The sequence below is a fragment of the Dromaius novaehollandiae genome, chromosome 10 (assembly GCF_036370855.1).
Source record: "Dromaius novaehollandiae isolate bDroNov1 chromosome 10, bDroNov1.hap1, whole genome shotgun sequence".
Lineage (NCBI taxonomy): Eukaryota > Metazoa > Chordata > Aves > Casuariiformes > Dromaiidae > Dromaius > Dromaius novaehollandiae.
The window spans coordinates 9,444,580-9,466,719 of record NC_088107.1 but is presented as its reverse complement, the minus strand read 5'-3'; the positions used below and the strand labels follow the sequence as shown (position 1 = coordinate 9,466,719).

The 22,140-nt window shown below is 66.9% G+C and overlaps 1 protein-coding gene, 1 long non-coding RNA gene and 1 other non-coding gene across 8 annotated transcripts in view; 1 reads left to right on the top strand and 2 right to left on the bottom strand.

Annotated features, from left to right (window-relative positions):
• LOC135329332 (uncharacterized) overlaps window positions 1-5,627 on the bottom strand; it is a 45,107-nt gene extending 39,480 nt beyond the window's left edge. Inside the window, exon 1 of one of the 2 annotated variants that reach the window (XR_010390703.1) lies at window positions 5,570-5,627. This is a non-coding gene — a long non-coding RNA (uncharacterized LOC135329332). Of the gene's footprint in view, window positions 1-389; window positions 512-5,569 lie in introns of those variants that run through there. The other variant, XR_010390701.1, reaches the window with a different exon arrangement.
• A 6,086-nt stretch (window positions 5,628-11,713) lies between these two features.
• On the bottom strand, window positions 11,714-11,786 carry TRNAR-UCG (transfer RNA arginine (anticodon UCG)). The gene has a single exon. It is a non-coding gene; the product is annotated as a tRNA-Arg (tRNA).
• Window positions 11,787-11,915: 129 nt separating this feature from the next.
• Window positions 11,916-22,140, top strand: part of POLG (DNA polymerase gamma, catalytic subunit) — a 14,470-nt gene continuing 4,245 nt past the window's right edge. For 2 of the 5 annotated variants that reach the window (XR_010390700.1, XM_026121274.2), the window contains exons 1-22: window positions 11,916-12,031; window positions 12,549-13,205; window positions 13,286-13,463; window positions 13,679-13,846; window positions 13,926-14,072; window positions 14,296-14,375; window positions 14,863-15,045; window positions 15,212-15,363; window positions 15,452-15,575; window positions 15,703-15,927; window positions 16,040-16,160; window positions 16,400-16,471; window positions 16,605-16,718; window positions 17,037-17,197; window positions 17,723-17,776; window positions 17,872-17,989; window positions 18,490-18,625; window positions 18,728-18,974; window positions 19,093-19,215; window positions 19,589-19,760; window positions 20,240-20,448; window positions 21,877-22,037. Coding sequence is in view for 4 of the 5 variants with exons in the window: in XM_026121274.2 (XP_025977059.2) it covers window positions 12,607-13,205; window positions 13,286-13,463; window positions 13,679-13,846; window positions 13,926-14,072; window positions 14,296-14,375; window positions 14,863-15,045; window positions 15,212-15,363; window positions 15,452-15,575; window positions 15,703-15,927; window positions 16,040-16,160; window positions 16,400-16,471; window positions 16,605-16,718; window positions 17,037-17,197; window positions 17,723-17,776; window positions 17,872-17,989; window positions 18,490-18,625; window positions 18,728-18,974; window positions 19,093-19,215; window positions 19,589-19,760; window positions 20,240-20,448; window positions 21,877-22,037 (3,544 nt within the window). In the remaining variant the exon portion in view is untranslated. The remainder of the gene's footprint in view (window positions 12,032-12,548; window positions 13,206-13,285; window positions 13,464-13,678; window positions 13,847-13,925; window positions 14,073-14,295; window positions 14,376-14,862; window positions 15,046-15,211; window positions 15,364-15,451; window positions 15,576-15,702; window positions 15,928-16,039; window positions 16,161-16,399; window positions 16,472-16,604; window positions 16,719-17,036; window positions 17,198-17,722; window positions 17,777-17,871; window positions 17,990-18,489; window positions 18,626-18,727; window positions 18,975-19,092; window positions 19,216-19,588; window positions 19,761-20,239; window positions 20,449-21,876; window positions 22,038-22,140) is intronic. The other 3 variants (XM_064517242.1, XM_064517243.1, XM_026121275.2) reach the window with 3 other exon arrangements.

Below are 22,140 nucleotides of genomic sequence, written 5' to 3'. Positions count from 1 at the left end.
GGAGGCCGGAATCAAGCCCAAAGCCGAAGGAAAATGAGAGAGACAGGGAGGGAGAGAGGAGAGGAAGGAAAAAAAGCCCCGAAGCGGGTGTTTTCCAAGGCTTGACCCCCGGATGGGGACGGAGGGGCTTTGTCAGGGGAGGCGGCTGGGGCGCTCGCCCCTGCCTCGCAGCCTGCCTGCCGCGGAGCCATTTACACCCCGGAGCTCGGGGCGAATTTCGAGGTCTGCCTAACACAGCGCTAAACCCCGAATTTCTCTGGCACTGAAAGCATTTGCGCAGGATGTGCCTCGCCTTCCCCGGCCCTCCCGCCCGGTGCCGCGAAGCCCCGAGGTGCTGCCCGATGCCCGGAGCGCGGCCCGGCCCGACGGGGAGGGCGCGGCGCGGTTACCTGGAGCCCCGAGGTGGCGGGCGGCGGGTCGGGTCGCCTCTGCTGCCGGCTCCAGCGCCGCCGGTCCCGGCGCAGCCGCTTCCCCCGGGCGAGCAGGTCTGGAAGTCATTTCTACTTTCGGTTATCTAGCTTTATGATGGCTCCACAACACTCATACAGCTAGATAACCAAAGACAGAAACATCCCTCCGGCGGGGCTGCCGTCCGCTCGCGGTGGGCACGGCTGGGCAGAGCGGCTGGGATCTGCCAGCGAGGAAGCCAAAAGAGACAGAAAGGGGGAAAAAAAAAAAAAAGGACACAGAGAAAAAGATAAATACGAGAAGGAAAGAAGCAGCAGGAGCGAGATCTCTGAGCGCACTGCGGGCGGCGCGGCACCGCGCCGCAGCCCGGCTGGCCCGGAGCTCCCCGCCGGCCGGTGCTGCCCGCGACGGCATGGGCGGGCTGCGCACAGCCGAGCCGAACCGAGCCGGGCCGAGCCGAACCGAGCCAAGCCGGGCCGTGCAGAGCCAAGTCAGGCCAAGCCGAGCCGAGCCGAGCCGGGTGGAGCCGAGCCGAGCCGAGCCGAGCCGAGCCGAGCCCAGCGCGGTACCGGCCCGGGCGAGCCGCACTCGCGCTCCCGCACCGCTGCCCAACTTCTACTCCCCTCGCATGGTAATCGCCCCCTTTGGGAAGTGACGTCACGCCCCGCACAGCCAATCCGCGGCCCCGCATTCAAATCAGCGCCCCCTTTCCCGCGCTTTCGCGGCCCGGCCCGGCCAGCGCTGGAGCGACCGGGACGGGACGGGACGGGACGGGACGGGGCGGGACGGGACGGGACGGGACGGGGAGGGCGGGACGAGACGGCGTGGGACGGCACCGATCGGGATGAGAGACGGGACGGATCGGGACGGGACGGATCGGGACGAGAGGCGGGACGGGACGGATCGGGACGAGAGCCGGGACGGGATGGGACGAGATGGAGCCAAACAAGACGGGACGGGGCGAAACGAGACGGGACGGGACGGGGCGGACCGGAGCAGGACGAGACTGAACTGGACGGGACGAGTCAGGGCGGGATGGGGCGGGACTGGACTGGACGGGACGGGGCAGAATTGACGGGGCCCCCCCGCGCCCCCGGGGCCCGGCCTCCCTCCGCCCGCCGTGCCCCGCCGCCCGGCCTGTGCTGGAGGGGCCGCGCCGCGGGTGGCTTTGCCCCGGCCCTGCCCGCAGCGCCGCCTCGGCACCTCCGCTGGGCCGGCGGCGAAGGGAGCGAGACCCCACGCGGCCTGGTACAGAGGGACCGACATGCACCTGACATCCCTCTCCCTGTCCTCGGCCCTGCGCTTTTCTTTTTTCCCTCTCTTTTTCCCTTCCCGTCCATTTTCCATTCCTTTTTCCATCCCCTTTCCTTTCGCCTTTCCCCTTCCCCGGGCCCCAGCCAGCGCACCCCTCTCACCGCCTCGTCCCCCGGCAGCCGCGTCCGGCCTCGGCACCCGCGCAGCGGCGGGGCAGCCCGCAGCGCCCCTCTCCCCGGCTCGGTGGCCCCGGAGAGCAGGCGGAGGCTGGGAGGGCTCCCGCGGCGCGGCCGGGTCCCCGCCTGCCGCCTCCCCCCGCCCCGATTTTAATTATCCCCCCTCCAGGTTTTGCTGTTTCCCGCACGGGCTCTTAGCGCAACGTGCTTATAGCGGCGGATCAAGCACGTACAAATAATAACAACAACAACAGCAATCATAATAAAAAGCCAGGTGGTAAATATGATCATCTAGGGTGGTTATCTGACCTATCCCTCAAAAAAAAAAAATTGTAATCTCTCGCCATTTCTAACCATCGCTTTCCTTTAAATCTGAGACGTAGGTAAAATGTGACCTTCTGCAAAACAGGGGATCTGCGAAATGAAGCGATTATTGCGGGAGAAGCCTCGGCTGAGCGCAGCCTGCCGGTCCCGGCGGCGCCGGCTCTCGGCAAGCTCCGCTCGGGTTATTTATTTCCTCCACTCCTCGCCTCCCCTCTCCCCGCCATTCCCTTCAAAAAAATAGAAAATGAAATAAATAAAATCCAGCAGCTCAATCAGGCTAAAAGCTAAAAGATCAGCCCTGCCAGCCCCTCTGCGAGCCGGCTGCGCTGTCCGCACGGGCGAGGCGAGCCGCTCTTGCTGGCTCCCGGGAACCTGCCGCTTCCCTGCCTTCCCCTCCCTAACGAGAAACGGGCCCGGGGGTGGCCTGGCCGCCCCGGCGGGTCTGCAGCAGGTGGGGAGGAATCTTCACCCCTTCCCCATCCCCTCGGCTGCTGCCCAGCGCCCCGGAGCCGCTCGGGAGGGAGGGGGGTTGGCTGGGGTTGTTTTAATCTGCCCTGGGGAGAAGGAAAAAAAAAAGCCACAAATCGGATCGCCTTGATTTTCCGGCCCTGGATTTTCTGCTAATTTATTACTGTCGCTGTTACGGTGATTGCTGCCGGTATTTCCCGGGGGCGGCGGCGGGGCTGCGGCGGGTGTCCGCCTGCCGCCCCGACGGCGCGGGGCAGCCCGGCGTGAGCGGCCGCGGCGGGCAGCGCGCTCGCAGCCCCGCGCACCCGCGACGCTGCCTCCGTTTCCCTGCGGGGAGGCCCCGCCGCTCACCCTGCGCCCTGCCGAGGCCCCCCCGCTCCTCCCGGGCAGCGGGGCAGTTCGGGGCGCTGCAGGGCCGCTCCTGCCCCCGCGGGAGCGCCGAGGCGGCCGGGCCGGCCGAGCCCTCGCTGCAACTTGGAGCGGCCGCCGGTTTTGCGAGGTCTCCTGCCCGGCCGAGCCGCCGAGCCGCCCGGGCTCGGGGTGAGCTGCCGGAGCCAGCACAGGGCGCTCGGCTGCGGGGAGGGCGAGCTCCCCTTTCTGCCGGGGAGAGGAAGCGATTTGCTTTCAGGGATATTTTTTTCCCTTCTCCCTTCAGGAAATAACTTGCTCTGCTCGGAAGCGGCCGCCCGCTCCTGCCTTGTCCTGCTCCGTGCAGGCAGAGGCCCAGCACCTAGGAGAAAATTGCACCTTGGATTGGTTTTTTATGATGATGATGATTATGATTTTTTTTGGTGCAATTTAAGCAGGACGCACAAAATGGCTCCTTGGCACAGCGCAAAGCAGCAGCGAGCAGCGCGGCGATGCATCGGCGAGGGCTGCCTGGGCTGCGCGGCTCCGCCGGCCGAGCGGCAACGCGGGCAGCCGGGGCCGCGGGCGGGGGAGCCCGGCCCTTCCCCCGCGAACGGGCCCGGGCGGAACCGCGAGAGCGACCAACCGCCGGCTCCGGCCCGACCCGTCCGTCGGCGCCTCGGAGACCGAGCAGGAAGGTGGAAAAAAGAAAAATCAGCCGAACAAAACCGGGGATGTTTTCCCCGATGGCTTCGCTTCCAGCCCGCCTCGCCCGCAGCCCTCGGGCAGGCTCGGGCAGGGCGCCGGCCCTTCCCCTCGGGGCGGCGGGGCCGCCGGCGGCTGGACGGGGCGGGGCGGGGCGGGCGGCTGCCGCCGCGGCTCTGGCCATGGTGCTGCACCGGCAGCGCCGCCCGCCCCGCCGGAGCGCGGCCCCCGCGGGCAGCGGCGCCGGGACGGGCGGCTGCCGGCCCGCCGGAGCCCCTGCCCCGCAGCCGGAGCCCCTGCCCCGCAGCCGGCGGCCCCGGCACCCAGCGGCGGCCCCGACGGCCCCGGGCGGGCCGGGCCGGCAACGTGGCACCTCGGAAGAGCCGCCCGCCCGCAGCCGCACGGCTGCCGGCCGCCCCTGAATTATTCAATTTGATCACCCTGTGAAGAGTCCCCTCTTCTACGTCCTGCGCGTCTGACGTCACTTTTCTTTAATTAGGAGAAGTTATTTTTAGCCAACCTAGAGTAACCCCCTCGAGCTGCATCTTGTCTTAATTGTTTTTCTTTTCCTCCCACAACCGGGGCTTCGCCGGCTTCGCGCAGAAGAGGCAGCTCCCCATAGGGGAAACGCAGAGGAAACGTGTTGCTTTGTTTAGCAATTAAAAGCCGCGTCTAAGCAAGCCCAGGCGCTGAAAAGACGCGGCGGCAGCGTCCCGGGGACCCCGGCTGCTCTTTGCTCAGGCCGTCGGGGCTGGGACCGGCCGCCGGCCCCGGACTCCCCTCGCTCGGGTCGCGAGTGCCGCCCAGGCGCGGCGGTGGGGCCGGGCGCGGACGCACGTCGAGGGGCTGCGGACCAGTGCGCTCTCCCAGGCCACCTGCACCGCTATGGCTTCGGTTTTCCTTAAGGCTGAGGCCTAAAATGCGTTTCACTTCCACGGAGACACGGGGGAAAAAAAAAAAGAAAAGCAAGGAAATAAGCGTCCACGGCAAGTGCAGAGGGGAGAGCAAGAAGAGAAAAAACAAATCAGATCAAAACAAAACAGAAAGGAAGAAAGAAAAAGGACGAAATAGAAAAAAAAGGAAAAAAAAGAAAAGAGACAGACAGAAGCAAGTGAAAAAATGAAAAAATCCTCTAGCAACAGAAACCGGTGGCAGGTCGGAGCGCGGGCAGCGGCGGCCCAGGCGTTGCTCCCCAGCGGTATAACCGAGCCGGGAGCGGTGCGCCCCGGTCCCCCGTGGGTGCCCCACGCGAGGCGAGGCCCCGGAGCAGCCCCTGCTTCTCCGGGAGGGAAAACTTCGCCAGGAGCCCGGGATTACACCCGGGCCTAAAACCTGGAGGCACCGGGCGGCTCGGCCTCTCCCGGGTGTTTCTCAGCCTCTGGCCGGTGCCCGCCTGGCCGCCCGGCGAGCACAGTACTGGGGGGCATCTCCGCAGGCCTCGGGGTCTCGCAGCCCCCCGGCCCCGCTCAGCCCCGGCTGCCCCGTCCGCGCACAGCCTCCCCCGGCCCCGCTTCGAGCCCCAGCGTCCCGGGCGCCGGGGCAGAGCCGCCCCGGAGCAAACGCGCCCGCCGGCGGCCGAAGGTGCCCCGCGCCTCGGGTCGCCCCGCTCGCCGGCCCCCGGTGCCGGGCGGCCGCCGCTGCCCCGCGGGGTGCGGGGCGAGCCCCGACGGCCGGGCCGGGGCCGGGGGGCGGCGCGGGGCCCCGAGCGCTGCCTGCACCTCGAGGCGCGCAACTTCCCCGGCCGCCGGCGGGCACCTGCCCAACTTCGCCCCCCTCCCGCCTGCCTCCTCCCCGGCAGCCGCCCCCTCCCCCGGCAAAAGTCCCCCTGCGCCCTGCAGCAGCCCCGGGGCCCCGGCGAGGCGGCGATGCCCGGCCGCGACACTCACGCTTGCAGCCGGGGCGAGGGGAGCCACGGCGGTCCCTCGGCGGAGCGGAGCGGCGCGGAGCAGCGGCGGGGCCGCCCCGGCGGGCGGGCAGGGCGGCGGGCAGCCCTGCCCCCGGCCGAGCCCCGGCTCCGCGGCCCCCCGGCCCCGGCTGCGGGCCGGCGGGGGCGGCGGGGGCGGCTCTGCCCCGGCTCCCTGCGTCTTCCCGGCTGCTCCCGGCTCCCGGCTCTGGTTGCTGGCCAGGAGCTGCCTCCGCTGCCAGGCTCTGCCCGCACTGACGTCAGCCCGGCAGCATCCTATTCACTCCAACCATGGCGGAGAGGAGGAGGAGGGAGAGGGGGAGGGGAGGAGGCGGGGGGGGAAGGAGGGAGCGGAGGAGGAGGAAGGAAGGAAGGTGGTGGCGGCGGTGGCGGGGGGTTGGTTGCTTGCAGGCTCCGCCGAGCAGAAACCGCAGCCCCTCCGCCTCACCCTGCCGTTGCCCCCCGGTGACGGCGCTGCCCCGGGAGAGGGTCCCTGCCCCGCGGTGAGACCCGCTGCTGCCGCCTTCGGGCGCCCGTGCGCCGGGAGCGGGGGCGCCGGGGCTGCCCGGGGCCCGGTGCGGGGCCGCCGCCGCTCACCTGAGCCGCTGCGGCCCGGGCCGCGCACCGCCCCCGCCCCGGGGCCGCGGGGCTCTCCCGGGGCAGACGCGGGGACAGGTCCTGCTGCCCCCCGGACAGCGCGGCCCGGCCCGGCCCCCGCCGCGGTGATGTCCCTGCCTGACCCTCCCCGCCTCCGCCCGGGCCCCTCGCGGACAGCCCCGGCAAGCGGGACGAAACGGGCTGCAGCATCCTCGCCCCCCGCCCCCCCGCCCCCGCCCCGGGCAGGCCCCCTCCGTGCCCCCGAGCCCCCCGCCCGCACGGCGCGGCCCCTCGCCGCCGCCAGCTCGGCTCCCTCCCCGGCGCGGCCCCGCCGCCCCGCCCGGCCCGGCCGCCCCGCACCGCTGTCCAAATGCTGAAAAGCCCCGCGGCGCCGTCGGGCGGCGGCTCCCGGCCCGGCCCGGCCCGCGCCGTCGGGCCGAGCAGGGGCAGCGGCTGCCGGGGGTGGCGGGGGGGGACGGAGGGAAGGGGCGGCGGGTCCCTGCGGCCGGGAGCCGGGCAGGGGCAGAGGCAGGGGCAGGGGCTGGGACAGGGGCAGGGGCAGGGGTAGGGCCGTGCCGTCCTTCCCAGCCCCGACGGCCAGGCCAAGCCCGGGCGAGCGCCTTGCCCCGAGCGGCCGCTGCGCTGCCCGCAAAGAGCCGAGCCGAAACGAGCTCCCCGGTCTCCCGGTTTAATCCGGGGGCATAGCTACATTTTATCCTCCTTTCCTTCCCGCTCTTCCTTTCCTCCGCCCCCCCCCTCCAGCCCGCTTCTCTTCCTTATATTCCCCTTTAAATAAATATATACACACATGCATACATACATATGCATATATAATTGCTTTTCCTTCAACCATTGCAATAAGGGGAAAATAATATTCCTGGCACACCTTTACCTCGCTTCACATCTTTTCTCTTCTTTCTTCCTGCATTTAACCTGGCTCCTATTTTCATTTCCAATTCTCAAACCAATGCTTCGGACCGGATTTGGGGAATCTCCTGCCACCCTGATGAATATACAGTGAACCCGAGACAGATTTTCTATGCAGCAGAAAATTAACCGATCGAGACCGAGAGATCTGGAATAGCCGAACGGGTCGCCTCGCCTTTACATTTGTATTTTTTAAATTCCCTCGTTATTTTCCTTTTGCATCTGCGAGTTGCCACGAAAGGAAATATAACCCCCAAATGCCACTGCCAACAGAAACCGGAGTTCGTTGCCAAATTCCGTAGTATTTTATTTTAAAAGCAATTAAGTAACACCATAAAAAGCGTCTTCTCATCTTCCCGGGGAGTGTAAGAAATCCTTTTGCTCACCCAGAGTCGAAACCTAATGGCATTGTCGTTAAACACGAAAAGGAGAATATTAAGAAATTGCAACACTCCCTCCAGAGCGCTCCCCCCACCCCCAGTTTATTTGCCCTAATAATTAATTCACAAGAGCTTAACTTCGGTGTAACCCTGGCGGTCTTTTCATTAAAAAATCCCCGCGTTTCCTATTGAATTAGCTCTGCTCCATTGTCGCTGAAATGAAGACGCCAAACCAACTTTTACCCTGAGCATTTTCTCACCAGCCCAAAGAAAAGTCTCTCTCCTTTCTCTTTTCTCCGATTTTTTTTTTTTTTTAATTCAAGCACCCAGGCGCTGGACGTGTCCTGCAATTTAACTACTTTCAAATTCTTTGTTCGGGTCCCACTGGGGCTCTATTGTCACCCTATTGAGAGAGCTTATTGCCAAGTCAAGCCTGAGCGAATTGAGACACACACGGGAGGAGCCCGGCGCTGGGAGCGGGGTCCGCGGGCCGCTCCCCCCGGGGGACCCCGGCCCCGAGGGACCGGGCAGCGAGCGGGACAGGGGCTGCCGCAGCGCCCGGCCCGGGCTGCCCGGCCCCGGCCCCGGCGGCTCCATCCCGCCGCCGTTTCGGCCGGAGCCGCAGCCGGAGCCACCGGCCCAGCCCGGCCCGAAGCCGCAGCCCGCGGTGCGGAGCAGGGCCCCGACGTGGCCGTGCCCGCCCGGGCTCCTTCGCCTCGCCAAAGCCGCCCCCGGCTCAGCGCCGGCACCGCCCGCACCAAGAGCCCCCTCCCTCCCCGGCCCCGCACGCCTGCCCCCCCCGCTGCTTGGGGGAAAGCGGTGCCTTACCTCGGGGTGCCCGCGGCGCCGCCAGCCTCTGCCTCGCCCCCCTCCGCCGGCCCTCGGTCCCCCAAAAGGAGGGTCCTCCCCCCCAGTCCTCCCGAGCCGCCTCCCGGCGCCCTCCCCTCGCCCGCTCCCTCGCTCACTTTCGGAGCGCCGGGGCTCGTCTCCCGAGCAGGAAAACAGGGGGCTGCTTTTCTGTGCCTTTTTTCCTCCCTCCCGTCCACCCCTCCCCGCCTGGAAAGGGGGGTGCGAGCTGCAGCGAAGCGGCATCTCAGGAGAAAAGGCGCTCGCCGAGCGGTGCCGGGCATCGACTCCCACGTAAGCCCGTACGTCACCTAGCAAGTGCCCAGCTCTCCTGCCCGGGCTGCCGGGGAGACGGCAGGAAAATCCCTCCGTCCGCGGACGCCTCTGCGTTTCCCTGCAAGCAGCCTCCTCTCGCCGCCCCGCTCGGGCTGCCGCGCCAGGCCGGCGGCGCCGGGGGCTTTCCCCGCCTTGCTGCCCCGCTGCCAAGTGTGCCCAGGGGGCCCGAGGCCGCGGTGTCAGCCCCCTCCCGGGCCGTGGTCCTCGAGGGATTTCTGGGCTCCTGCGCAGGCCGCCCCCGACGGCCTCCCCGTGCCGCCGGGCGACCTCTCCTCGCGGCCGGCGGCGGCGGCCCGGCATGAATAGGGAGCCCTTGACCCAAGCTGCCCCGCCGGCTGCAGGGCACCGGGGTTAAGCAAACCCGCCGCCCCTTTGTCTCGCCCGCAGGGGCCGAGCCCCTCCCGGCCGCACCGGGGCCGCCCGGGGCCGCCAGCCCTGCCCGGCAGCCGGGGCCCGGCCCCCCGGTGCCCCCCGGGCCGGCGGACAAAGGCGGCCGGGGAAACACCGCAGCGCGCCCCGTCCTTGCGATAACAAACAGCCCCCGACCCTGCTGGAACGGCTGAAGCTTTCCGTTTTTTCGCTTTTTTCTTTTTTTTTTCGGTAGGGTTTTGTTCGGTTTCGTTTGGGCTCCGGCAGCTCCGGGCGGTTCTGCGCCTTGCCCGAGGCGGTTTCCCCGTTCCGGCCGTGAGAGCGGCCCCGACGGCGGCCGGGCCGAGACCGCAGCCGCGGCTCCCCCCGCGCAGCCTCCAGCGCCGCCCGCCCCGCAGCGCTGCCGGCCGCGACGGCTTCGGAAATCAGCGGCGGCGGCGATATTTCGGGGAGAGGAGGGCGGAAATTGGTGCTTTTTGTTTGCTTTGGGAGTTGAGGGTTTTTTGGTTTTATTTTTTTGGTATTTTGGTGGCCACGATAAAAAATAACTAGATCAAAAAACCTCAGATAAGAGGATGCCTTAAAATAATGCCTCGGAGGGGAAAGCAAGGCTCCCACCCCGAGCAGGGTAAGGAACCGAGTCCTTCCCCAGAGCCACCCCCTGCCAGGGGCTGCCCCGACCCTGCCGCCCCCGAGCAGCTCCCCGCTCCCCCCTCCCGCCCAGCCCGGCTGCAGCAGCTCCCCCCGCCCCAGCACCCTGCGCACCCCCAGGGCCCTGTGCCCCCACAGCGGCAGCCCGCGCCTTCGCAGAGGGTCCTGGAAGTCCTTGCTGGGGGGGTCTCAACATGGGGAAAGCCCACCCGAAACCGCAGGGAGCAGCCGGGGACCCCCAGAAGGGGGCCCGATCCTGCCAGGCCCAGGCACCAGGGCTCTCTGCTGCTGTGAGATGGTGGCTGATGTCCCCACGCACTGGAAGCACTGCCCCCCCGCCTCCCCCACCGGTCCTGCAGGGTCCCAGGCTGGGGACCAGCCCCAGGGCCTTGCGAAGGGCAGGCCTGCTGCGAGAGGGCACCGAGGCTGGGGAGGGGGGGCGGGGGTTTGCTCTGTTCCCGGCCTCCTCCCCTGCTGGGTGCAGCTCCCCAGAAACGCGGGGCATAGCTGTGGGGCTCAGCCCCACGGCCCGGTACTGCTGCCCGGGGCCGCCCTCCCTCCGCGCACCGCCGGTGCGGCACTGCCCTCACGCGCTGCCCACGTCCCGGAGCAGGGCCGCCTGGCCAGGCCCCGCTCCCGCACCCGCCGCCGCTGGGCTCGCTGCCGGGGGCCGGACGTGTGCTGGGAGCAGCCGGCGTTGGCCCCTCACGTCCAGGAGCAGAGAGCTGCCGCCCGGGCAGGGCAGGGCAGGGCAGGGCGCGGTGCGGGGGCCGGGGCCGCCCCGGAGCGGGCAGGGCAGCGCGGCCGCTCCGGCTCTGTCCCCGGCGCCTCAGCCGGGAGCCTGGAGCCGCCCCCGCCGCGCCCCGGGGTCTGCGCGCCCCGACGGGACCCTCCCGGCCCGCCGCGCCCCGACGGCCCCGGCCCCTGCCAGCGCGCCGCCGCCAGGCGCGGGACCGCAGCGCCACCTGGTGGCTCCGCTCGGCCCGGCCCGGCCCGGCCCGACTGCCGCCGCCTGGGCTGCCTGGGCCGGGGCGGCCTCCGCCGGGATCGCCTTGCCGGCCCCGCCGCTCCCCGGGGAGCCCCTGCGGGGCTGGGGACCGGCATCCTCCAGCCCCTTCCCGGCATCCTCCGACCCCTTCCCGGCATCCTACGAGCCCCTTCGCCTGCATCCTACAGCCCCTTCCCCAGGATCCCATGAACACCTTCCCCACCATCCTCTGGCCCTGGCCCTGGCGTCTGCAGGCTCCTTCCTTGGCCCACTGCAGCCGCCTTCCTTTGCATCCCGCAGCCCCTTCCTTGCATCCCACCACCTCTTCCCTGCATCCCGCAGCCTCTTCCTTGCATCCTGCAGCCCCTTCTACTGCACCCTATGAGACCCTTCCCCTGCACCCTGCAGCCTCTTCCCGGCATCCCACAGCCCTTCCCGGCATCCCAGAGCGTTTTCCCGGCCCATGAGGCCTCCCCTGCCTGCGTGGCACTCGCACCTCGGCACGTCGGCACCTCCACGCTCGGCCAGCGCTGCCGAGCCCCGACCCCGGCGTGGTGGCAGGCGCAGGCTCTGCGGGCAGGGCCTGCCGAGGCCGGCGGCCTCCCTGCCTCCCTCACGCCGCCTGGCCGCCCGCGGCACGCTGCCGGGGCCCCGGGGCTGCCGGGCCAGGTTTTGGGGTGCCGGCAGGGGAGGTCGGCCCGCAGGGCGGTGGCTGCGGGTCGGGGTCGTCCGAGGCTGCCGTCCGGGGGCGAGGGCACCCCACGCACCCATGTGCTCTTGGCGTGAGCACGGTTCCCACGGGGCCGTTTCGCCCGCGGGAGGTTAAACACCACCGGTTTGTTCCTCTGTTCAACTGAACAACCAAAATGCGAAGAGGCCCCGCGCTAACGCTGCTGCCACCAACGGCGAGCTGCCCCCACGCAGCGCCGGCCCGCGTCCCCCTCGCCGTCACGCGGCCCAGGGCCCTTTTTCCTGCCCCTAAAAGTGAGTTTCGCGGATGCAAAAGGCGGAGACACGCTGCTTATCCACCATGCGACCGCGGCAGGACTCGAACCTGCAATCTTCTGATCCGAAGTCAGACGCCTTATCCATTAGGCCACGCGGCCGCCCTCTAGCAGCAGCGCCGCGAGCGCCCTAGTGAGCGGTCGAGACGGCGCGGGGCGCGGTGTGTGGATCATACCACCGGTGCGGGGGGAAGAGGCGGGAGGGACGTCGGCCAGGCCGGAAGCTCCCCCGCGCGCTGCCGGGTTGGGTCCGCCCGGCAGCGCAGGCCCGGGCGGCGCGAGGTGGTCGCGCGGCGGCGGTGCGCGGGGACCGGGGGTCGGTGCTGCACCGGCCCTTGCACCGAGAGGCGGGTGGCTGCGGATGCGGGGGGGCAGCCTGGCTGCAGGGGGAGTGCGTGGCCGCGCGGGTGTGGTGCATAGGGGCAGGGGGATTGCATGGGCGTGGGGGGTTGCGTGGGTGAGGGGGGGGGTTGCGTGGGTGAGGGGGGGTTTGCATAGGTGTGGGGGGTGCATGGCCGGGGGGGATTGCATGGGTGTAGGGGGGTGCCTGGTTATGGGGAGAGTTGCATGGCTGTAGGGAGGTGCATGGCTGTAGGGGGGGTTTCATGGGTGTGAGGGAGCTGTATGGGTGTAGGGGGGAGCAGGGGAGGTTGCAGGGGTGTAGGCGGGGTGCACGGGTGTGAGGGGGGTGCATGGCTGTGCCGGAGCGGTGCAGCACGGCTGGACAGCCTGGCCGGGGGAAGTGCGTCTGGTCTTCAGCAGCTCTCGCTGTGCCCGGTGGTTGCAATTGCGAAGGCCCTTTCGCAGCCCAGCCGAAGCGAGCGATACAAAACTCCCGCCCTGCTCCTGCTCTCGCCCCCGCAGAGCCGGCCGCCCCGAGGGAGAGGCCCTGCTGCGTCGGCCCTCGCGGAGCAGGGGGAGGATGAAGCGCTTGCTCTGGAGGAGATCGGTGGCGGGCCGTGGCGCAGCCCGCAGCACCGGGCCGTGCAGAGGCGCCTCCGGCTCTTCCGCCAGCCGCCCGCAGCCGGGGAAGGCGGAGCGGGAGCGGGAGCCGGACGCGGGGCAGCGGCGCGTGAACCCCCTCAACATCCAGATGCTGTCGCGGACGCTGCACGAGCAGATCTTCCGGGGGGCGGAGGCGCAGCCCTCGGCGGAGGCGGTGCGGCGCAGCGTGGAGCACCTGCGGCAGCACGAGCTGTGGGGCCGGGAGACCTCGGCGCTGCCGGACGTGGAGCTGCGCCTGCCCCGCATGTACGGCGGCAGCATCGACGAGCACTTCCGCCTGCTGGCGCAGAAGCAGGGCCTGCCCTACCTGGAGGCCGCGCACGAGCTGCTGCGCCGCCCGCTGCCCCCCCGGCCCCCGCGCTGGGCCTGGCGCCTCGGCTGGACCCGCTACGGCGCCGACGGCCGGGCGGAGGCCGTGGCCTTCCCCGACGAGCGGGCGGTGGTGTTCGACGTGGAGGTGTGCCTGGCCGACGGCCAGTGCCCCACGCTGGCGGTGGCGGCCTCGCCGGAGGCCTGGTGAGACGCCGGGCGGGGGGACGGATGGTGGGGGGCTGCCCCCCAGCCGCGGGGGTGCCACGGTGCCGCCCGCCCCGCAGGTACTCGTGGTGCAGCGCGCGGCTGCTGGAGCAGCGCTACTCCTGGTCCAGCCACCTCGGCCTGGCCGACCTCATCCCGCTGGAGGCCCCCGGCGGCGGGGAGCAGCCCCCGCGCGTCGTCGTCGGCCACAACGTCGCCTTCGATCGGGCCTTCGTTAGGGAGCAGTACCTCATCCAGGTAACGGGGCCCCGGACACGGCGCTTCCTCCGTTGCGCCCGCTCCTTGCTTGGGGGGCCGAAAGGAGGCAGGGCTTTGCCTTGGGAAAAGCTCTCGGCACGGAGGAGCTGGGCTGGGCTTGCCGGCGGTGGGGTGCCGGCGGTGGGGTGCTCGGCAGCGCCCCGCTCTCCGGCGCGCCCCAGGCAGGGTCTCCTCTCCCCTCCGGCGGCGGCCAGGGCTCCCGCGTGCGGTTCCTGGACACCATGAGCATGCACATGGCCATCTCGGGGCTGACGGGCTTCCAGCGCAGCCTCTGGATGGCCGCCAAGCACGGCAAGCGGAAGGGGCTGCAGCAGGTCAAGCAGCACATGAGGAGGACGCGGGGCAGGAGCGAGGGGCCGGCGGTGAGTGGCGGGGCTGCGCGGCGCGGCGGCGTTGTTGGCGGTGGTGGCCCGGGCCGCTCTCACCGCCCGCGCCGTGCAGATCGCCTCCTGGGACTGGGTGGACGTCAGCAGCATCAACAACCTGGCGGACGTGCACGCGCTGTACGTGGGCGGCGAGCCGCTGGAGAAGGAGGCCCGGGAGCTGTTCGTCAAGGGCACCATGGCCAACATCAGGAGCAACTTCCAGGTGCGGGGGAGCCGGCGCGGGCAGAAGGGAGCCGGGCAGGGGCAGCCGCAGGGATGTTCCTCGCCTTTGGGAATTTGCACTTTGGGAATTTGCACTTTTGCTCTTTTTCGGGAGGCTTCGGCCATGTCCCCGGCCGTGGGCGTGGGGAGAGCTCGCTGGGCCCCTGTGCCGCTGCCTTGCCCCTCTGCCTGCTCTCACCCCGCCGCCTGCTTGTGCCCCCAAGGAGCTGATGACGTACTGTGCCCGGGACGTCCAGGCCACCCACGAGGTGTTTCAGGAGCAGCTGCCGCTCTTCTTGGAGAGGTGAGAGCTGCCGAGACCCGGCCAAAGGGCTGCGGTGTTGGTTGGCAGCGAGGCCCCGTGCCTGGGGACGGGACGTGGGGGCTCCTGTTCGTGGGTCCTGCGGGAGGTTGGGGGCTGCTGGAGCAGCGCTGGACCCATCTTGGGAGGGACCTCGCAGCCCACGACGGGCAGGGAGGAGCAAACAGAACCATGCAGCTGGAGGAGACGAGCGGGCTTAACGATCCTCAGATGACTTTTGGGTTAGAGTTTGGGGTCTGTAGAGCCCCAATTTGCAGCGTGGGCAGAAGGTGCAGTGGTCCTGGCTGGTTAAAGGGAAGAGCAGTGAGCACGGGGAGCTGTGTGAGGCTGCGAAGCTTTAGGTGGAGAAACAGGGCCATGAGGCAGCTTCTGTGTCTGGCGTAGTCTGGGGCTCCCAGGGAACATTTCCTCCAGGATGTATTAAATTCCCTCCTGGCCGTATTTAATCTCTCTCTGCTTTGGGCTCCAGGTGCCCCCACCCCGTGACGTTTGCCGGGATGCTGGAGATGGGGGTGTCCTACCTGCCGGTCAACGGGAACTGGAAGAGGTACCTGGATGACGCTCAGGGCACCTACGAGGAGCTGCAGAAGGAGATGAAGAAATCCCTGATGAACCTGGCCAACGACGCCTGCCAGCTGCTGCACGAGGACAGGTCCCGCCGGGCCGGGGGCCGCGAGGGAGGGCCCGAGGGCAGACCCGGCCGCGGTGGGAGGAGGATGCAGCTCCCCGGAAAGGGGTCTGGCACCGGGGACGTCCCGCGGGCTGCGAGCGCCCGGGCGCCGGGGCCAAGCCGGCGCGTGACAGCGGTGTGTCGGCAGGTACAAGGACGACCCCTGGCTCTGGGATCTCGAGTGGGACACGCAGGAGTTCAAGCAGAAGAAGAAAGCCGTGAAGAAGAAGGACCGGGAGGGGAACACCAGCACTGCTGCTGCGGCGGGCGCCTCCGAGCTGGCGCAGGAGCAGCAGGAGGGTGAGTGCGGCGTGCGGCCCCGGGGGCTGGCTGGGCTCGGCGCCCGCCGCGGCTCGCTGCCCGACTGCTTTCGTTGCCCCCTCCCCAGACCCCGGCCCTCCCAGCGAGGAAGAGGAGGCGCGCGTGCCGGCGAGCCGGGCCAGCCTGGAGCGCCTCAAGGAGACGGTGACGCTGCAGCCCAAGAGGCTGCAGCACCTGCCGGGCCACCCGGGGTGAGCGGGGCGGGAGGGGGCTGGCGCCGTGGGGCGGGATGCTCCCAGGCGCGTCCCCGTCCCCAGGGGAGCGTCGGGAGGCCGCCCCGGCGCCCCCTGACCTCGCCGTCCCCGCGCGGGTGCCCAGGTGGTACCGTAAGCTGTGCCCGCGGCTGGAGGAGGCGGGCTGGGTGCCGGGGCCCAGCCTCATCAGCCTGCAGATGCGGGTGACGCCCAAGCTGATGCGCCTGGCCTGGGACGGCTTCCCGCTCCACTACTCCGAGAAGCACGGCTGGGGCTACCTGGTGCCGGGCCGGCAGGACAACCTGCCCGGAGACCCCGCGGAGGCCCAGGGCCCGCTCTGCCCGCACCGGTGAGGCGCCCGGCCTGTTGTCGGGATGGGGCGGGGGGACGCAGCAGGGTGCTGCCCCACTGGTGTGAGTCGGTCCCGGCGGTGACCCGGGGTGCTCCTGTCCCCCCGGCAGGGTGATCGAGAGCCTGTACCGGCAGCACTGCCTGGAGAAGGGCCAGGAGCAGCCGCCGGGGCCCGAGGGCGCCATGGAGGACGAGCTCCTGATGATGGACAGCAGCGCCATGTGGCAGAAGGTGACGGCGCCGGGGGTCTTCCTTGCTCGTCCCTCTAAGGAGGGCGGTGGGAGGAAGGCTCCAGCCCCATGGGAGACGCAAGGACCAGGCTCCCTCCAGCCTGCATGCTGGCACCTCCCCAAAACAGCCCCGTGCGTGAGGCAGCTGGGTCCCCGCTGTCCCTGGATCCTGTCCTGGTGTCCCTTGCGGCTGCGGGAAGAGCGCGGCAGTGGCGGCTGATGAGCCCTCTCTGCTCCCAGGTGGAGGAGCTGAGCCACCTGGAGGTGGACATGGAGGAGAAGACGGGCAGAGCAGACCAAAACCTCATGCTGGTAAATGGAGTTTCCCGCAGAGATGGCACCCTGTCTCCGCTGCCCCCCGTGCCAGGGGTCCCACTGCCACCGCTCGCCAGCCCCGGGCACTGCCACGGTGGTCCCGTCCCCATCACCCCCATTGCGGTTGCAGGAGGATGCGGATGAGCTGGAGGAGGCGAGCAGCCAGCCCTCGTTCCACCACGGCAACGGCCCCTACAACGACGTCAACATCCCCGGCTGCTGGTTCTTCAAGCTGCCGCACAAGGCGAGTGGGGTGCTGCCGGGGCCCCTTGCCGAGCCCTCCCATGGCGCGAGGGACACGGGGTGGCTGCGTCCCCCTGCACCGCCAGAGCCGGTCCCAGCTCCCCACCTTCCCTCTGCATCGCCGTGTCTCTGCTCCTGCTCTCGTCTCTCCTCTCCCGCATCCTTGTGCCAGACCGCTCTGGGACATCCGGCACTGTTGTCCCTTGGGGGAGGGCTGGTGGCGAAGAGGCATCTCCAGAGCTGGGGCAGGAGGGCACCCGGGGCTTTATTTCCATTGAATGATGGTTTGCTGAGCCATGACATCCCTTTGCTGTTAAAGGATGGAAACGACAACAACGTCGGAAGCCCTTTTGCGAAGGATTTCTTGCCCCGGATGGAGGACGGCACCCTCCGGGCTGCAGTCGGACGCACCCACGGGACGAGAGCCCTCGAGATTAACAAAATGATCTCGTTTTGGAGGAATGCTCACAAGAGAATCAGGTGAGCGGCCGTGACCCCTTTGCCACCTTTGGATGAATTGCAGCGTCCCCGCTCCCAAGCGGGATGGACCTTTCCTGGAGAAGCGCAGCGCAAAGCGCGGCGTGTTGAGGAGCGCTGGGCTGGAGGGACCAGGACGCCCCTCCCCGAGGCTGATCCCGCCGCCCACGAGCACGGCTGAGCGCCGGTGGGCTCAGCGGAGGCAAAGCGAGGTCTCTGCATGGGCGTTGGGGTGGAGAGTCCTGCCAGGTCTGTTCGGCGGCAGGACCTGGGGGGCGCGTTGGAGCCTGCGAAGGGAGAGCAGAGAAACCTCCCTTGGGCTTCGCGACTGAAGGAGCTTTCTGTTGGTTTCTGATGGGCCTCGAGGGTAGGCTTCCAAATTAGCAGCACCTTTGGTGCATGCTTATTCTGAGGGTTTGGGGGTCGCCTGAATTCCCTAGATTTCCCCGCTTAGTGCGATGGGTAAAAGGCTGCGCTGCTGCCCGATGGGCTCGTGCGCAGCACCTCACGTGCCGCGTGTCCCCCCAGTTCCCAGATGGTGGTGTGGCTGAAGAAGGGGGAGCTGCCTCGCATGGTGACCAGGTACGGAGAGAAACCGCCCGAGCCGCGGCCGCGGCCCCTGCGCACCCCCTGGGCAGCTCTCCCGGGCCGGCGCTCACCCTCCGCTTCCGCCGCAGGCACCCGGACTATAACGAGGAGGAGGATTACGGGGCCATCCTGCCGCAGGTGGTGACGGCGGGCACCATCACCCGGCGGGCCGTGGAGCCCACCTGGCTGACCGCCAGCAACGCCCGGGTACGGCCGTGCTGGGGCCCTCGCGGGGGAGTCTCGGGGCACGGGGAGGCTGCGCGTCTCGGGCTAGGGGTGGCAGCCCGCGCCGGGGGCTGGAGCTGGCGGAGGCGTTTGGGGTGGCAGGGCTGGTCGTGAGGCCCTTCCCTCGCTGATGTGCTTTGACCGGGAATGATGGAGGAGCCAGCAGAGGCTCCCTAAGCTTCATGTGGAAACAAACTCCACAAAAGAGGAAGAAAAGCTGAAGCATCGGTTTCTCTTTCTCCCAGTTCCTCTTGTGCTTTTCTCTGTGGCTGCAACTTCCACACTGGAAGAGCCCGGAGGGGAGGAACCGAGTGATGCCCCATGTGTGCTTTAAAACCGGGCTTTGGCTGCCTGTCCCTGAGAGCAAAATTAGGGGCGCAGAGAGAGTCATGCTGGGATGCAGCGTCTGCTGGAGAAGAGCTGCTCCTGTGGGAGGAGGGTGCAGGGGGATGCGCTGAGCACGGCGCTGTTGTGTCCTGCAGGCCGATCGCGTGGGCAGCGAGCTGAAAGCCATGGTCCAGGTCCCACCAGGCTACTCGCTGGTTGGCGCAGACGTGGATTCCCAGGAGCTCTGGATAGCCGCGATCCTCGGCGAGGCGCACTTCGCCGGCATGCACGGTGGGCAAGGACGGCGCGGTGGGGACCAGGCTTGCTGGTTTACGTGGCCACATGCCGAAGCAGGTCCTGCGTGGCGTTCAGCTTCTTTTCGCCACGCTGCAGGCTGCACGGCTTTTGGCTGGATGACGCTGCAAGGGAAAAAGAGCAACGGGACAGACCTGCACAGCAAGACGGCCGCTATGGTGGGCATCAGCCGGGAGCACGCCAAAATCTTCAACTATGGGCGGATCTACGGGGCCGGGCAGCCCTTCGCTGAGCGCCTGCTGATGCAGTTCAACCATCGGCTGACGCAGCAGCAGGCACGCGAGAAGGCTCAGCAGATGTACGCCGTCACCAAGGGCGTTCGGAGGTGAGCGCTGCCCGGGGACCTGGAGGATGAGTGGGGACGGAGCAGTGTTAATGTCCCACAGAGATCTGGGTCCTGGTCACTCGGGTCCTGGTCACTCCTCCAGGCTGTTGCTCCCCAGGTTTCATCTCTCCGAGGACGGGGAGTGGCTGGTGAGGGAGCTGGAGCTGTCCGTGGACAGGGCAGAAGATGGTTCGGTGTCGGCCCAGGATGTTCAGCGGATCCAGAGAGAGGCCATGAAAAAGTGAGATGCTCCGGCACAGGCAGCACCTGTGGCATGAGGGGTGCGAGGCGGAGAGAGCTGCAGCCCCATGGATGGTGGGCAAGGAAAGGGGACAGGACTGGACTGGGCCACAGGCGACGGGCTGGATTATCTTGATCCTCCCTCTCCGCTTGTCCAGTTCTCACCCGCAGCCTCCTAGGGCTGAGTCCCAGGTCCATCTTGGTCCGTTCAACCTGGGGGGCTCCCCATCCGTCCCTGCGAGCCATGAGCAGCATTGCTGTGGGGGCTGGTCTGACGGCCTCAAATGGGGAGAGAGCGTTTGAGGCTCGCAGAAACCGGGCCCGCAGCCTCGTCCCACCCTTCAAGCAGGGAAACCTACCCTCTGCCCTGGCAGGTCTCGAACAAAGAAGAAGTGGGATGTGGTGCACCACCGAGTGTGGGCTGGAGGGACTGAGTCCGAAATGTTCAACAAGCTGGAGAGCATCGCCTTGTCCGCCTCTCCGCAGACGCCGGTGCTGGGCTGTCACATCAGCAGGGCGCTGGAGCCCGCTGTGGCCAAGGGGGAGGTAAGGACGCGGCCCTGTGCTGCTCTTTGTTTTGCTTGTCTGCTGCTGTCTTCTCTGACATAGCAACCCCAAACTCGACCCTTCTCAGATGCTGGAGACCCAAATAGGAGCTTGGCCTGGGAGATGAGTAAAAAAACCAGTTGTGCTGGCTGCTTGCTCCTGGGACAGGGAGTTGTGCCTGCGCATGCGGGGGTGTAGCAGGAGGGCTTTGGGCTGACATTAGTCGGGGGAGGTTTGGGGTGCCGGCAGCACCCTCGTTCTTCAGTGTTGCTTTTAGCTACCTTTGAAGAGTCTTGCAGCTCTCCAATGCTCTTCTTGCACGTGGTGCTCCCAATTTTTAAAATTTTGTTTATCTGTGTGCTATCAAGAAAACTCAACGGCCCTCATTTAACACAGTTCTCCCAGGAGCTCTCTGGCTCCAGGAATGGGCCCTGGACCATGACGCTCTCCTAGTGTTTGTCTCTGTTTTCTTCCACCAGTTTCTGACCAGCAGAGTGAACTGGGTGGTGCAAAGCTCAGCCGTTGACTACCTGCACCTCATGCTGGTGTCCATGAAATGGCTCTTCGAGGAGTTTGACATAAACGGGCGCTTCTGCATCAGCATTCACGATGAAGTGCGCTACTTGGTCCAGACGCAAGATCGCTACCGGGCAGCCCTAGCCCTGCAGATCACCAACCTCCTCACACGGTGAGAGCTCTGAGCAGCCCGGCCACAGCCCGGCAGCGATACCTGATGGGGACAAGCGCCAGGGCCTCGAGGTGGGACAGTGCAAGCCCAGGGGATTAGCGTAGCAGCAAGTGGGTTGGTCTTGCCCTCAGTGAACCAGTGCCGAGCAATTTATTTCTGCTCAACGCAGGTTGGCAGCTCTAGAGATTGCAGTTCCTTTTACCCATGACTCAGGTAGCTATAAATGGAGCTCAGCTTTGATTTCAAGGGATAATCTGTTGGCAAGAGTGGGATATCGTCAGCTTTTGGCTTCTGCTGAGACGGGCCCAATTGTTCTGCCACACGGGGATGTGAACACATCTCCTCCCACTTCATTCATATCAGTGGCCGTTCAATGGCCGTGCTTGGGTCTGAAATTGGCTGACTTCTCTCCCCTGCCTCGAGAGGACAGCTGAGCAGCAAGGGGCACGGCTTGTTTTCCTGCTGTAAGCACCAGCCTCGTTGCCCCCTCTGCAATGTGGACAGTTCCTGCTGCTTTCCTGCCCTGGGCGTGCAAGGTTAAGCTCAACCTGGAAATCTCTTGGCCTCAAAGCCCCAGGGCTCCTTTCGTTCAGGCTCCAACACAGTTAGCTTCGTGAAATCCCCTTCCCAGTGCTTTGGTTATACCGGAGTTGGCCAAAGCAGAGCTATATTCTCCTGTACGGAGGTAAGGATACAGCAAACAGCCTTTCTGTGCCCATGCGGCATGCACAGCAGGGGAAGACGCCCTGATGTTTGTGTCTTTGTGCCAGCTATTGCAAGCACAGGGCTTCATGCTGGGAAAATCCAACATCTGCTCTGCGTGGGAGGATTAGCCAGAAGTAAAGGGCTGGTTCTTCCTTTCTTCCTAGGAAGCTGAATGTACTGTTACTCTGTTCTTCTTGCATCCACTTTAGCAATACTTGACCCTCCTGCTACCCAGTACTTGTAAAGCACTTTGTCTTCCAGCCGTTGAGTGACTAGGGTGCAAAGTAATCTTTAATGATGACCGATCAGTATTTTGTGAAGCTGTCTTTGTTCCAGGCAAATCTGTGGCTGATTGAGGCCCTGTGCTTGCAGTAACAGGAAGACTAGCTGAGAGCAAGAGAAGCTGTCAAACTTACTATAACTTTTAAGCTGTAGCAGGTTTCCTCCTTTGAAAAGAGGCCAGGGTGTTCTTTCCCCAACAGAAAACAAGTGCTGCTTGCAGTAAAGGACAGGCCTTGGGAATAAGTTTTCATTCTAAGCAATTTCCCTGGGCTTGTTTCTAATGGGATGCTGCCTTTGAGGGTTTTCCTGCTTGTTGGGACGTGATTTGACACAATTCTCTTAGTCCTTGCTGGGATGTAACATCCTGCCTGCTCCAGAGCCGGTGTGACAAAGCTATGCATGATGTGGAGCGCTGGCTCACCTGGTCTCTTGTTCTTCTAGGTGTATGTTTGCCTACAAACTGGGCCTCCAGGATCTGCCCCAGTCAGTGGCTTTTTTTAGTGCAGTGGATGTTGACCAGTGCTTAAGGAAAGAGGTGACCATGAACTGCGCAACCCCATCAAATCCAACTGGAATGGAGAAGAGATACGGCATCCCTCAAGGTGAGCAGCATCTGCAGTAGCTGGAGCCCCTGAACAAGCCTCCCCCTTCACAGCAGTAGAGCACTTGGTGTAAGCAGCCAGTCCCCAGAGCCGAGGGCTTCTC